General features: G+C 41.5%; 1 protein-coding gene across 2 annotated transcripts in view; it reads right to left on the reverse strand.

Annotated features, from left to right (window-relative positions):
* The window catches only part of DNAH7 (dynein axonemal heavy chain 7), a 243,870-nt gene that overhangs the window by 118,514 nt on the left and 109,565 nt on the right, over positions 1-15,791 (reverse strand). For both annotated transcript variants that reach the window (XM_042851669.2, XM_005294268.5), the window contains exons 30-34: positions 9,508-9,657; positions 8,013-8,195; positions 6,982-7,158; positions 6,536-6,667; positions 3,175-3,399 (exon numbers count right to left, since the gene is read on the reverse strand). In XM_042851669.2, coding sequence (XP_042707603.2) covers positions 3,175-3,399; positions 6,536-6,667; positions 6,982-7,158; positions 8,013-8,195; positions 9,508-9,657 — 867 coding nt within the window. The remainder of the gene's footprint in view (positions 1-3,174; positions 3,400-6,535; positions 6,668-6,981; positions 7,159-8,012; positions 8,196-9,507; positions 9,658-15,791) is intronic.

Raw genomic sequence — 15,791 nt, forward strand, 5'->3', positions numbered from 1 at the left:
AGAGTGAGATGAATAGAGAGAAGTTGCTAACAGAAAGAAAATTATCAGGTAAGAAATTTCTCATTCTGCTGCACAACTTCTCTCCTCATTCATCACTAAAGGAAAGCAGTGAGTAGTGAATCACACAAATAGACAAAAAAAGAAGCAGCAGAGTTTTAATTATTATCAGAGTAGAATAATAAACAGAAATAGGAATTACCCCTATATAGAGCAAGATATTTGCAATTTAAGGAATTATTTGTGAAGCCACGCAACAACACCTTTCTATCAAAGGATGCCTCTGCAGAGAAATGGAGCCTACTTTGCAAACCTTTCCCAGATGAGGTTCATACACATTTCCACACAGTACCAGAGGGGAACTTATAGAGGGAGCATTAACTCCTTCTTCAGCATTCCCAGATGCTTACCATGCCAACCGGTGCAAGATTTTAACAGATTGTCTGCAACAACTTTGAGGCCCTCAGGTTCTGGCATTTTGGACAGAATCAGTTGAACAGGGTACAACTCGCAAATGTATTCCATACACTTGGGATATATCTTCAGAACTCCAGGAATAATTATTTATGACACAACCTTCTTAAGGGGTAGTAAGGATTGCTACTCTTAAGAGCTGGGTGAAACCTTAATATGGCTTGAGCTAAAACCTCTTTAAACTGATGCATCCACCATTTAAGTCATTTGTAAGAGACAGTTAAGGGGCCACACCTAAAACAAAGCCTAACAGAGTCTTCCCAGAAACTAGCAACAGCTAGGCAAAGGGTTCAACTGGGTATTGAGACCAGGTGGATATAGGGTGGAGGTGGGGAGAGAATATACAGAAACTGAAAACAGACTGAAAGAGACACATGAAGGAACAGCTGAAATATGTGGCTTATCCTGGAAGAAACCTGGGGAAAGGTTTTTTGGGTTACAGTGTAGGCTGAAAAGTGTGCTCTTGGTGTAGTGAGCAAAAGAAGCCATTTCCTACTATTTGGTTCAGAGACACACAACTTTGTACATTATTTGTAAACAAACAAAACTGCATCAAAAATATCTATCACCAATTTCTATTCCAAACTATTCCACTAATGTTATATATGCCATCATGTGCCAGCAATGCCTCTCTGCCATGTACATTGGCCAAACCGGACAGTCCCTCTGCAAAAGAATAAATGGACACAAATCGGACATCAGGAATGGTAACATACATAAGCCAGTAAGTGAACACTTCAATCTCCCTGGTCATTCTATTACAGATTTAAAAGTCACTATCATTGAACAAAAAAACTTCAGAAACAGACTTCAAAGAGAAACAGCAGAACTAAAATTCATTTGCAAATTTAACACCGTTAATCTGGGCTTGAATAGGGACTGGGAGTGGCTTGTTCATTACAGAAGCAGCTTTTCCTCTCCTGGAATTAACACCTCCTCATCCATTATTGGGAGTGGACTACATCCACCTTGATTGAATTGGCCCTGTCAACACTGGTTCTCCACTTGCAAAGTAACTCCCTGCTCTCCATGTGTCAGTATATAATGCCTGCATCTGTAACTTTCACTCTATGCATCTGAAGAAGTGAGGTTTTTACCCACGAAAGCTTATGCCCAAATAAATCTGTTAGTCTTTAAGGTGCCACCAGACTCCTTGTTGTTATTCCAAACTATGACTCACTGCTCAGTTAGAAAAGGGCCAACAATACAAAATGAGGGTCAACCGTACAAAATGATGGGAGAACTATTTTCCAATAATTGTGGAAGGAAGAAGTTACCTGGAATGAAAAGGTTTCTGGAGCTATACACTGAAAAATTATGAATGAGCCTGTTTCTCTGATCATGGCACTAACTGACATGTTATCTATGAACGCGTACATATGCATAACTTGTGACCTAAGTCTTGCTGTAACAACAAAGAACCTCTTCTTAAGGCTCTGGATGCAGAAGATAGAGCAAAAGGAAGAGTCTTGTACAGGAACTGTTAGCTCTCAGACACAAATGCTCTTTGTCTTTGTCATGCTGATGATTTTGTTGGTTTGAAGGAAAGCTTAATCTGAGTTTCTTTGGAAGCTTCTTCTCCAGATTTTCCCCTTGGGTTAGGGCAATGCTATCTTTTTGGATACCCTTGGAGATAGTAGTTACCAAAGGATTGCTGTGCTAGCTTTCATGGTGAGGGTTGAGGCTTCCTGCTACCTCAGCTACTAATTTCTCTACTGTTTTCCCAAACAACTGTTCCCCTGCACATTTGGATGCACAAGATATCTGTCTAGGATGACTGATTGCTATTCACAGGTGTAGCACAGCTTTCTTACAGCTATCAATTATTAGAAGCCATTGTTCTGGTCACAAATCACATCAATGATCTGACCAAGGCAGAATCCAAGACATCTCACTCCAAACAAAGATCATACTCCCTAGATCATGAGCCACCACTTGCTTGCCACCAAGAAGGGTTCCCTTACCAAGTATATGAAAATCCTTTGCTCTGAATGGCTATATCTGAGGCCCTTGTCAAGATTTCCCATGGTGGAGTCATGGTTTTGGGTCGGAGGTTGAGTCCCTAGCACAGCTTTCCAACTCAAAGCACCATGACCTCGAAAAGGTTGGTGGCTTTTGGCAGCATGGCATAGTTCATCCTCACAAGCCCCATGCCCTGGCAGAGCAAAGATCAGTAGCTTGCAGTAGCAAGGCATAGCTCATGCTCTGAGGTTCCCAAAAAACTATTTATAGCACCTCAAGGACTTGTTTCAATGTTTGCATGGCTTCTCTTCTGCTGGGATGAGGAGCAGAGAGACCCCACTCGATCAGTGCTGTATTGGAGAAATCAGAGGGTTAGAGCCTAAATATTCTAGTGCTTCCTCAGCTGATGAGAGGCAGCAAAGATGCAGGAACTGAAATGAAGCCATTAGTGCAAGAAAATGAATTAAAATTAAAAAATTATAAAACAAAGTGGTTGGTACAAACTGAACTGTCAACTTATTCCACCACCAGAAGTAAAAATTCTGGTGACCTGAGTTGATGGGCAGAGCTTAGTCCTGGAGCAACAACAATGGACTGCCTCTGAATTTCACAGGTAGGAGGTATTGTTACCCATTTATAATGAATGAGAGAATCTGTGCAACAGAAATTATACCATATAATCTTCACAAAAAAAAAGATTACTTCAGAATGGGTGTCCCCATTTTGTTTTGTAATCCTCACCTTTTTGACAAACCGATATTCATAAATTGTTCCCTCTGTAGGAAATGGAACTGTGAAGGTCTTTGAAGATAGTTGGTCAATACCACTCAGCAATTTATATTTTTCTCTTGTTTCCTCACTAATTGGTCCATCAAGTATTTCTCGCACAATCTTGTCAAATTTTAGTCGATCATCTTCCTTACAGCTAGCTCCTACAGACCAGATCAGTGAAAACAGGAAAATACCCTAGAGTGGGGGTGGGGAGAATATAAAGTAGTTCTTCAGTAGCTGTGTATTACAATATGCCTATCCTTTGCTCACTGAAATCAATGAGATCTTTGCCATTGAATGCAGTAGGAGCTGACTGGGACAAACGTCTTAACATATAAATTAAATATATAATAAAAGTATTATAGAAGTAATGAAATATGACAGGGAATGTATTACACAGATATGACAGCTCAATCTGTGTTCTCTTGTGGTTTCCAGTACTTGAGAAAGCCTTTTATAGGAATGCAACATGTGATCTTATTTATTCATTGGCTTGTTCTTTTAAAACAGCAATTCATTTCTTTATTTGCTGAACACCATATAAAGGAGCTTAGCCTTCTGACTCAAGGAGCTTACATTGTTAAATAAATAATACAATAGCAATATTTCACTATATGACCTTCTATGGGCCCTATTCATCATTGCCTTACTTCCCCTTTGCACCAACTAAGGTCCCAATCCTGCAAACACTTAGAGATATGCTTAACTTTATTCTCATGATTGAAATCAATAGAACTACTCACAGCAGTAAAGTCAAGAGTGGGCATAATTGTTTGCAAGATTGGGCTTTCAGCGGGTGCAAAGGGGCTGGAGAGCAGGGTAAAGCTCCCTACTGGAAATATCTTTGGTGAGGAAGATCCCTGAATAGGAGCATGTCAAGCTGCTGCCCTTCTGTCCTGGACCAGCACCTGGCACTATAGATTTACCTTTGAAAACATTTTTTCAATTTTTATTTTCAATATAAGGCCACCCTATGTATAATGAAAATTATTTTGTTGGTTAGTTAAGGATCAATCAGTTAAGGATCAATCTATATCTATCATCAGCTGGACAAAGACACCCTTATAAATACTCTGTCAAAAATAAGTTACCATTACACCTGGTTAAATAATGTATTTTATTTTCTGTGAAAATTTTCAAATTTTCATCGATTTTTCAGTTTTTTTTATTTTGATATTTCCATGAAAACCTGACAGATTTTGACAAGGATAGAAATTTTCTCATTAAAATTTCAATTTTGTCAAAAGCCATTTTTTGTTGTAAAAAAGTTTCAGTGAAAACATTTCAACCAGCTCTAATTCCTACTGCGTAATATTGAAATCCCTGGGAAACTGGAGTTACTGTTCAAACCAATTGGTAATGAACAGTAAATGATAAGTTAAAACATTTTCACAAGATTCATCAGCATGACCACAAAAAAATTTGTGAACCATGGGCCACATCCTCAGCTATCGTAAACCAGCGTAACTCCTTTGAAGTTAATGGAACTATGTTGAGTTATATCAGCTGAGGATTTTACCCTTTGTCTACTATAACAATTGCATCTATGTAAGCAACAAATGAGGCTCTATGGCTAGGAAGAACCTCGTGCCAAAATCTTCAGTAATAGTGTCCAGCATCATAATAAAAACAATTTGTATCTTGCAAAATTGCTACTGTACAATCCATGTGTTTGGAGGTAGAGAATTGGTAATATTCACTGCACAGTGAAGCACAGAACTGAATAGTATATGAACAGGTTCTTATCTACTTATAAATACAGTATCAATCTGTAGTTATATTTAGAATGTACTGAAAGCATGTAAAAGACACTATGGTAGATAGTGGTGATGTAGGTTTGTGATCAGGATTTCGGATGGAGGGGTAGTGTCTCCTTTTTGCACTGTCTATATGAGTATTATACCCACTCATCCCAAAGAATGCTTGCAGGGTTATACTTTCTCTCTCTCTGCCACCAAAGCAGAAAAAATAATTGCAGCAGATGGTCCTATTCCAGGAAAGATCCCCATGTTATTTTATATACTTCTTTCTGTTTACATCTCCAAAATTTTGGTTCCAGAGAAGGAAAATGGAGAAAGAGTGAACTGCTCACTAATGCATAACAATTGGCTTGAAAAGCCAAGAAATTACAAGGAAAGAAGAGAAAGCAAAACCAGTAATTATGTCTACATTGCAGGCTTATCCTGGGCTCAAACCAAGGTTGTAGCTAACTCCCCACCCCACCCAAACCATCTTCATACAAAACCCTTATGCCTAGACTTACATGTGCTTTGAACTGGGGCATAGGTTACAGCCCAGATTTTGCTTTAAGGTAGGCTCTGATCACATACACCTCTACCCCGATATAACGCGACCCGATATAACATGAATTCAGATATAACATGGTAAAGCAGAGCTCTGGAGAGGCGGGGCTGAGCGCTCTGGCGGATCAAAACAAGTTCGATATAACACAGTTATATCGAGTTAGCAAGTTCACCTATAACGCAGTAAGATTTTTTGGCTCCCGAGGACAGCGTTATATCGGGGTAGAGGTGTACTTTGAATTCAAGATGAAGCTAATGTCTGGGTAGCAAAGCTTAGGTTTTGATAGTCCTCCACAGATCCCAAGCCTGCATTTTCCTGCCCTTCTACCTACTCACTTCCCTCTTGTCTTTTGTGCACTGGAAGCTACCTGCTGGTTTATATACACCTGATCAGTGTTAAACCCTTAATTTCACATGGTCTGTTCTATTTCTGCAGTATTCAGCTCACCTCAGCCAAACAGTCCTAGAAGCTTCCATCTCAGCATGGTGCTAGCTGGCCAGAAGATCATACCAGGGTTCTGGTTAACCTCTGGTGTGACTAAGCAAAGAACATGATTTTGAGATGTACTCAAAATCATCATTGGTATGAAAACCTCTCAAAGAGGTTTGTTAAGGTGAGGATCAAGCGGACCACTGTACAGTGAACGGATCACATTAAAAACCTAAATATGGCCTACAACAAGGCAAAGGATGGGAACTGCAAGTCTGGCAACTCCCCATCTATCTGCCCTTACTACAAGGAGTCTGACCGGGTGCTTGCCACAGTCCCAAATATAGAGCCAGATGCTATATAGCTTATTAACAGTTATTATAGTTATTATTTCAGTAAACCAGACATCAAAGACTAAAATGTGTGTTAATTAAAAAGTACCTAATAAGGAGGTAACAATTTTTCCCAGACGAATTAACAGGATGTTTATTTTGATGACCAAAGATTGTCGATTTTATTGTTTATGGATCCATTCCTGGCTGTAAAGTCCAATTTGGGACTTACCAGTCTATGTGTTAAAAAGATGAATGTTGCCTACCTCAAGCCAAGAGAAAACATCACGTTCACTCATGGCTTTAATTTTGGCCTCATCAGCAAACTCATCCATCATGCAGTCCATTAGATTCATCAAGGATCGAACTAAGTTTGTGTCTGAAGTAGGAGACAATTCCTGAAATAACAGAAATGTTCTCTATGGCACATGTATTTAAGTAATTGAAAAGAATCCAGTGTACATTTATTTATTACTTATTACAGACATGACAATAATCCTCTATGGTGTATGTGCCAAAAACATATACTAAAGCAAAATAAAAATATAAATGAAAAAGACCATTCACAGGACAGAATTCCCAATATACATTATCTAAAAAAAATAAACATAATTTGATAATGTTATTTTGAAATGATTTGCTTGTTTGACACTTTTGAATTACCGCATTCATAAATTTGTTTTGCAACTCCTAAAAGCATTCTTTATCCTACCTTTGCACATTTTCTAATGAACTCAACAGAAAGCGGGACCATTCTCTCAAACAAGCCTACTATAAATTCTTTATGCATAGAGCTGACTCCAGGTGGCATTAGATTTAGCCAAGACACCATCAGTGGTCTCCAGCCTAACATTTGAGGCTCCATGTAGATCATGCCACATCTAGAAACCTACACAAAAAAAAGTATATCTGTTACCTTGTGTGACCTCTGTAGTTTTTCCTGCTGAAAAGAGACTTAAATAATATCAAATGTTGTCCTATCCAGATTCTGAAGTCATTAGAAATTGGAGACAATTATACTATGCTGAACATAAAGATACATACATACCCCTCACCTCGTCAGAGTGTGCTTTGGTGAACTCTGAGGAAAAATTCAAACACAACTTCACCACTGACTGGCCTGGTGGGGAAAGTGGGAGTATTCTCTTCTTCAACCGATTTAGACCACAATAATCAATTTATAGCAGAGCATAAGTCAACAACTAGTAGCACCCAACCTGCCCTCTCATTGTTGATCTTTTATTCAATTTTAAGTCAAAGTTCCTGATTATGCCAGATATCCTGTTGTGCTTCCAATATTATATGACCTGCAGCTGATTGCACTTGCAGACTGGCCCTGAGGAGGAAGCTCACACCTTCCCCTGTTATCCATCTGGTAGGTGCAATTAGATAGTGAGCCAGAGGTTCATTGATCTTTGGTTTTACCAGAATTTGCCTGGTGGTTAATTTAAAGATTTGCTGTTTCTTTTTCCTTGTCAGAAATTCCAAAGGTCCTGAATGCTCTAGGTATACTTTAAGGAACGTACATAACTTATCTCATTCTTTGTCATTATCAACAACTTAAGAATAATTGCTACAAAATGTTTTATTTTTTTAAAAAGTTGCATAAACACAAACTGTCACACAAGACATTGTTAATGCAAAGAAATTGGAAAAGAAGCTCCTTCACAATATTAACTTGCCACAAGGCTTCAGAATAACAGACTATATTTGATAACCACTCTTCCAAAAATGGATACTTACAGTAGCAGGGGAAGCAACTTCTAAATCCATTGGTTCAAAAATAAGGCTCATTTGCTGTGACATCTGAATGATCTCTCCACTCATGAGACATAGTTTCTTGTTATCGTCCAGCACAGTATTCATATTCTCAATCCACACTGCATCTACCGGTCCATCAAAAATCAACCATTTCCTGTCTGGTGTCTGGTTTACAGAAAATATTTTGAAAGAATATTTAGCCAAGTAAATTTGGAATATTTTAGATCTAATATATTTCCACAAATTATATTTCTCTGAAAATGTGCTGAGAGCCAGGTTGTTACATTCAGAATTCATTTTTGGAAAATGAACATAATATATGAATATTATCTAGTCTTAAAACTTTTACAAACATATACTATGGTGGTCCCTAAAAGCTTGCTACCTTTGGGCCACATTCTGCCAGGGCCACATTCTTACTCAGGCAGAGCAGTACATTATTTCTCAAATAGTGTAACTGATCCAGATTCTGCTATTTTTGCTCACGGTGAGCAGCATCTTGAAATCAATTGGACTACTAATAGAGTATTTTAGTACTCAGCATGAGTAAGAAGATCCCAGTCTTACATATAGGTGCCAATGGGACTACTTGAGGAGTAAGATATATTCAATATGACTAAGTGCGCAGAATCTGGCCCATAGTAAGATACTACACAACGTGTGTAAACAACCATCAGCAGTATTCAAGGTATTTCCTGTGGGAAGTATAGGGAAGTACAAAGGGCCCACTTCCACAAACACTTACATATGTGTAACTGGACTCACGTGAGTAGTCCCATCAACTTCAATAAGTTACTAATGTGCTTCTGATGTGCTTAAGTTTATACAGGGTCAGAATCTTATACGGCAGATACATGAGGTAACCTGCCCTTCATGTGCCAGATCCACCTCTCATTGTAGTCAAGGCAAAGATCATGAAGCTGTTTCCACTGAGTCAATGGCAATACTCTCATTAACTTCAGTAGTGTAGGGGCAGGGCCAATATTTGGTAAAATTGCCAAAGTTTAAGGGATACCATGTATAAGACTTAAATATTCATTGGAATACAAATGACCATATATAATATCTATTAACATTCCTAAACAGCAGAGTCCCTCTTTAGGAACAGTTTATTCCTGGTCGCTACACAGGTGTGCACCATGGGGAGTGATGCAAGGAGCCTCCCACAGGAGTACTACAGAAGGAGCCCAAGAAGTACTTGCTAGGAATGTGCAGAGCCAGGCCAAATTGCAGTGCCTGCACTCAGTTCTTCCAGTCAAGGGAGCACAGACTGCTCCGTCCAGCGTGATCAGTGAGGTCACAGGGCCATGTCTGGCTGCTCAGGGTGTACTAAGCTTCCATAAAGGTGTGTAGCAATGGTTGTCTCATTACAGGTTGTGCATACAAGGCACAATCAAGCCCCTACACATCAATATTGTATGTCTATCATAGAATTATTTTTTACATAGACCACAAAATACTTTAATCTTGTGCATACCAAGGAAGAAGCAAATGCTCTAAAGCTCACTGCCAGGATGCCATCCGACCATTCATGTGAGACTGGATCAAATTGTCCATACAGCTGCCCCATGGTTATAGACTTGGGATTTATTACAGTGATCTGAACCTTGTTTTCCTCCATCAACCCCTAGATACACAAAAATAAAATGTATTTGATTCATACAGAGTTTAATTTATAGTGCCATCTATTTTATTTTGGTTTCTCCTATTTTATATAATTACATCTTAAAACTCCTAGTGCTGGAACCAAGACGGACAAGAACTAATTTGTGCAAATTGAACTTTAAAGATGATCTGAAAATATTTTAAAGAAAAATACCCTAACTGTATCATAAGGAGCCGGAGGTCAAATTTTGTAACTAAACAATATCCTGATAAACGAAACGTAAAGAATGGCAGTCCAGTCCAGTGAATGGGGCACTAGATTGTGCGTTAAATGATCTGGGTTCTATTTCCACACCAACTGTGTGGCCTTAGACAAGTCCCTTCACCTCACTGTGCCCCAGTTTCCACATCTCTAAAATGGGAATAATGATGCCCTCCTTTGTAAAGTGTTTTGAGATCGACAGATGAAAATCACTATGTAAGGGCTAAGCACTATTGTTATTTAAAGCACATAAGGAGCTCTAATTTTACTTTTGGTTAACTTATGTTGACCCTTTTCTTCTGTCTCTGACATGATGTAACATTTTACACTACATGTATCTTATAGTTCTGAAGTGATAAGAAACCACTGTTTCATAGGAATGCATGGCAACCAAAAGTGACAACTCCCATCAGTTTGTTTGAGCACAGTCATGCTATGGCCTGTGGCCTGATAATATAGAAAACATGTGTCACACTGTGCTTACTCTGGGGAAAAATTCTGTCTTAATTCTTTCTGGAAGTGAACGCTGTTCTTCATTCCAAAAGCAGCACAATAGTATTAATTTCAGGATATCTTTATGAATCAGGAGTCAGGAATACATTCATTCATGTTTAAGTGTTTTAACAGCCTCCCCGTATGGACAGACATATCTTTCATTGGTTATGTTCCCTCTGTGAACTGTAAAATGTGGGAATTTTTATTATACTCTTTCAAAGGAAAGCCAACTATTTCTGTAAGGATTTATGTTACAGCTTCTCCTTTCTGTCAAGGAGTCTGTATTGGATTATAACTTACCATGACATGCTTTTTTTTTAAATTTCCCCAAAGAGAGAGAGTTGGGAAAAACTATAGTAAGTCAGTCAACCCAGGCTTTTAAGGAACGTCAGATAAAGTTGTTCATCTAAGCCAGTGGTGTTCAAACTTTTCCAGTCATGCCCCCCTTACCATTAACAGAATCTGTCTGCACCCCCCTACCCCCCCATTACTGCACAGCCAAGGCTTCCTCAGCAGCAGAGCTTGGCCTGAAGGCAGAGACGGGAGCGGAACTGGGGATGGAGGAGGAGCTGGGGATGGAGGAGGAGCTAGGCTGGGGACAGAGAGGGCATGAGAGCAGAACTGGGCTGGGGGCGGAGCAGGGGGCAGAGTGGAGCTGGGGCTGGGAGTAAAGCTGGAGTGGGGTGGAGTGGGATGAGGTACAGATCTGGCCTGGAGGTGGAGCTGGACCTGGAGGCAGAGCAGGACTGGGGGCTGAACAGGGTTGGGGGCAGAGCTGGTTTGGGGGCAGAGCAGGGCCCCCCCAGACCTTCCCAAAGTTCCTCCATGCCCCTTAGAGGGGTTCACCCCACAGTTTGGGGATCCCTGCTCTAAGCAAAGGAAAAGAGCACACTGACTATATTTCTGAAGAGGCTTGACTCATCATATCCATGGGAATATCAAACATGAAACAGTAACAAAATACAATGTCAGTTCTAGAATTTAACTATAATCACATAATATGGCCAACTCTATCCTTGTCTAATATTATAATACATAATAAAATATTTATAATAAACAACAACAATAATAATAGATGATAATAATAAAATGCTCAAGCAACAAAGTTTGGGTCGAGACTTCAAAATTACAAATTCCTTACCTGATAACTTTCTATTAGCAGCTTCCCTTCTAATTCACCACAAATGGGTAATGGTTCTCACCTGAGAAATTCAGAGGCAGTCCTATGTGTTTGCTGGTAGCTCCAAGACTAAATTCTACCCATCAATTCAAGCCAATAGAACAGTTCTTCCAAAGATGTAGAAACATTCCAGTTTTTTATTAGCATTAGAAAAACAACTTAAATTTATATTGACTAGCCTTAAGGCAATGATGTATGTAAGTCTCTCTTTCAAGAAAATTTCCAATTTGTATTCCAGTCATTTACCAGCTACCATGGTGAGATGGTTGAGAAAAGAAGCTGCTAACAGAAAGAAAATTATCAAGTAAGAAAGTTCTCATTCTGCTGTATAGCCTCTCTCCTTATTCATCACAAATAGGAAGTAGTAAGGAATGAATCCCAGAAATAGGGGGGAAAGAATAATGCAGAATTTAATTATTATTACTGTAGAATAATATGCTAAAATATAAGTTCCCCCATATAAAGCAAAAGCTTTATAAGAAACTATTTGGGACCTAAAAGTATCACCTACCCACAAAGGAAGCTTTTGCAGAGGAATGGAAGCCTATTTTGGAGGTAATAGCAATGAAAAGGGCCAGCCACAGGCTTGTCTAATCTATCATTCTGATTCATCTTGACACCTGATGCTACTCAGATGGGGAGTCTAATGTGCCTATCTCTGGAACACCACTAGGGTTGGTGCCCATGTTTCTATGGTGCTTGTTTGTAGGACTCTAATCAACCACACTAGAGAAACTTCAGTGCAGCTGAAATTACCAGAACTTTGTGGTGATTATGATGATTTATTTGTATTATGGTCATTTACACATCAAGGTCCCATTGTTGTTGGCACTGTATATACAAAGAGACAGTCTCTGACCCAGAGAACTTTCTGTTTCCCCTCGCACCAGAAATTAAATTTGACCAAATCAATTAACGTAATTTTCTGGTTGAGTTGTTCTTAGATAACAGAATATGTAAATGATGGTAATGAGGGCCTACGGAACTATACTTCTCATCTGATGCCCAGGCTAATGTATGCAGTTCAGGTCTTCTTTGGGATTAAAAAGCAATGGGAATAGAACACCTTGCCTCTGAATTCCAGGGGCACCTCCTCCACCACTCCAAGTTCTAGAAGGGTGTTGACCACTTGTTTCAACTGTATCACATAAAAGGGGCCCTTATAAAGGGAGGGGGAAGGAGGATGGAAAGTAGGAAGTGCTTGAAATTGGATAGAATACCTCTTGCTTGTAATTTCTAGGGCCCAGTGATTGTAGGTGATTTGGTTCCAGGCCTCCCAAAGATAAAAAAGTGGTTGCCAAAAGGAAGCCGGAGGGGTATAGCTCCTGATATGGTTCTGATGAGTTCTCAACAATGGCATCGAACTTTCTGCTCTGAGATAGGTACAGGGTGTGCAACAGAGGAGAAAGAGCGTGAGGGCTTCCTACACTGGAACCTCTGCTTTTTCCTCAGTAGTTTTGACAACACCAGCAGATTGTAGTAATAAGAGGTAAAAGGACTCTGGCTGGTGAAGCTTTGGCGTCTGGCCTGCTTCCTCCTTGGGGCTGCTCCATATGCAGTCAGCAAGTGGAGAGTGGCTCTCAAATCCTTCAGTGAACACAAAGCTTCAGCAGTTCAGGAATTAAATGAGTCACAACCTTCAAATGGCATGTCCACGATCGTTGTTTGGACCTTCTTCAGTATTCTGGAATACTGGAGACATGAAGCCCTGGATACCTCAATGGAAATGGCCATTAAATATGCTGCCATATCAGACGCATCTAGAGCAACATGTAAAGATGTTCAGACCAGTAACTGCCCTTCAGACACTAGGGAATTTAGCTCCTCCCTTTGATCTTGTGGAAGCTTCTCAATGAATTGTGACACCTTGTTTCAGTTTAGATTGTTGTATTTTGACAGACGTGCCTGCTGTCACCTATTCAAAAGGCACATCTGGAGATTAGCTGAGGAGGAAACCTTCCTCCTGAATAAATCAAGTTTTTTGGTTTCCTTCTTCCTTGGAATCATTTTTGCAGGTGTATATTGTTTGGACCTTTCATACACCAAGTGATCTTGGTACTAGATAACTGTAGACATGTTCAACTCCCAGAGAGGGAACTAGATAGTGTCAGTCTGCTTTCTTAGACACAGGTGCTACAGATGCTGGGGTCTGCCACAGATCTTTAGTCAGTTCCAACAGTCATTCATTGATAGGTAAGACAAGCCTATCAAGCATGGAGGATGAAGAAGATCCACTACTTTTCAGGATTCTTCAGCTCCCTCCATCAGAATTACTAAGGTGTCTGCCATGTGATGTAAAAGACATTAGAAAAATTCTAAAATAATCCTGCTGGCTAGGAGCAGAAGTCTCCTTGTCTGTATAGGAAGAGGATATTGCTGATGGAATCAATCAATCTTCCATGTCCTGCAGGTGGTTCTTCTTCACTGTCATCATCCTGTTGGTGCTACCTGTGACGCTATAGACACTGACCTTCTTGAGCAGACCTACAATGTCTTATAATGGAGGGAGATCAAATTCAGGGGATGGTGGCAGTAGAGGAAGGTTTTCTAGTTGGTTGCATACTCCAAGGAGCCCCATAATGCCTAGATTGTATGTGGTAAAGACAAGGCACTGAGGTCCATGGGGGTGGATACCAAGGTGAATATTCCGCACAAGATCCCTGAGGTCTGTTCTTGAAAGGATGATTCCTGGATTCCCTATCAGACAGTACTGTTTGCAAGAGTGAGGTGAATGAGTGTAGGATACCTCCCCATAATGTTCATAGAGTGGATACTTCTTTCCAGGGGAGAGCTATTAAGTCTGGGGTCACAGAGTGCTCTCAAATCCCCCCTCAACAGCCAGAGCAAGAGTGCTCATAGATACCATGGCATTAGTAGTGAGTGGTACTAAGACAGAAACACCATTAGTGGCCTTAGAAGAGCAAAGATGACTCCGGTAGTGCGTTTACCACAAGATCATTCAGTACCAAGAAAGTCTTCCTACCAAGAAAGTCGATGCCAGAAACATCTGCAGCATGGAGGTCAACACCAGAATCCTGAGCACTGAAGTTACTGGTACCGAGCATGCCAATGTCACCATCAGTACTGAAGGGTCAGTAATGGGAAAGTGCCAACTGCTATTTCAGGAGATACCATGGGTACCATGTGACCAACTTGTGTCAAACCATGAGAAGGACTTGATGTGAGCCATCAACTGTCTTTCAGCGGAGCAACATGAGGTGATATAGCAGCACAGTGCGCTTTTTGCATCACTTTAGTACAGGGGTGAGCAAACGATGGTCCGCGGGCCAAATCCGGCCTGTCAGGGTTTCGGATCCAACCCACAGGATTGCCACCCCCGTGGCGCTGCAGGGCTAAGGCAGGCTCCCTGTCTGCCCTGGCCCCGTGCCACTCCTGGAAGCGGCTGGCACCATGTCCCTGAAACCCCTGGGGGTGGGAGGACAGAGGGCTCCACGCGCTGCCCTCACCTGCGGGTACCTCCCCCTGCAACTCCCATTGGCTGGAAACAGGGAACCGTGGCCAATGGGAGCTTTGGGGGAGGTACCTGCAGGCAAGGGCAGCACGCGGCGCCCTCTACCCCCCTCCCAGGGGCCGCAGGGACATGGTGCCGGCCGCTTCCCATCCCTGCCCAGAGCCCCCTGTCGTGCCCCTCCTGCACCCCAGCCCCCTGCCCTGAGCCCCCTGCCGCACCCCACACCCGTCCAGCACCCCAACCCCTGCCCTGAGCCCCCAACCCCCTGCACTGAGCGACCTGCCGCACCCCACGCCCTTCCTGCACCCCTGCCCTGAGCCTCCAACCCCTTGCCCTGAGCCCCCTCCTGCATGCTGCACCCCCTCCTGCACCCCAACTCCCTATCCTGAGCCCCCTCAAACACACCTCACCGCTCCTGTGTCCCATCCCCTTGCCCTGAGCCCCTTCCTGCACCCCACACCCACTCCTGCACCCCACACTCCCTCCCGCACCCCAACCCTCTGCCCCAGCCCTTCATTCATGGCCCTGCATGCAATTTCTCCACCCAGATGTGGCCCTCGGGCCAAAAAGTTTGGCCACCCCTGCTTTAGTAGGTACCAGAATGGGTAAACTATGCCTGTGCTTGCTCTTGGAATAATGTTCATTCTTCCTTCCTACCCCTTTCTGATGACTGGGTGGAACAGACCTAGACTGCTTTGCTGGACTCAATAGTTGAAGAGCTTGATATTTTTTATGAAGAATTAACCT

Source organism: Chrysemys picta, chromosome 11 (genome assembly GCF_011386835.1).
Source record: "Chrysemys picta bellii isolate R12L10 chromosome 11, ASM1138683v2, whole genome shotgun sequence".
Taxonomy (NCBI): Eukaryota; Metazoa; Chordata; order Testudines; family Emydidae; genus Chrysemys; species Chrysemys picta.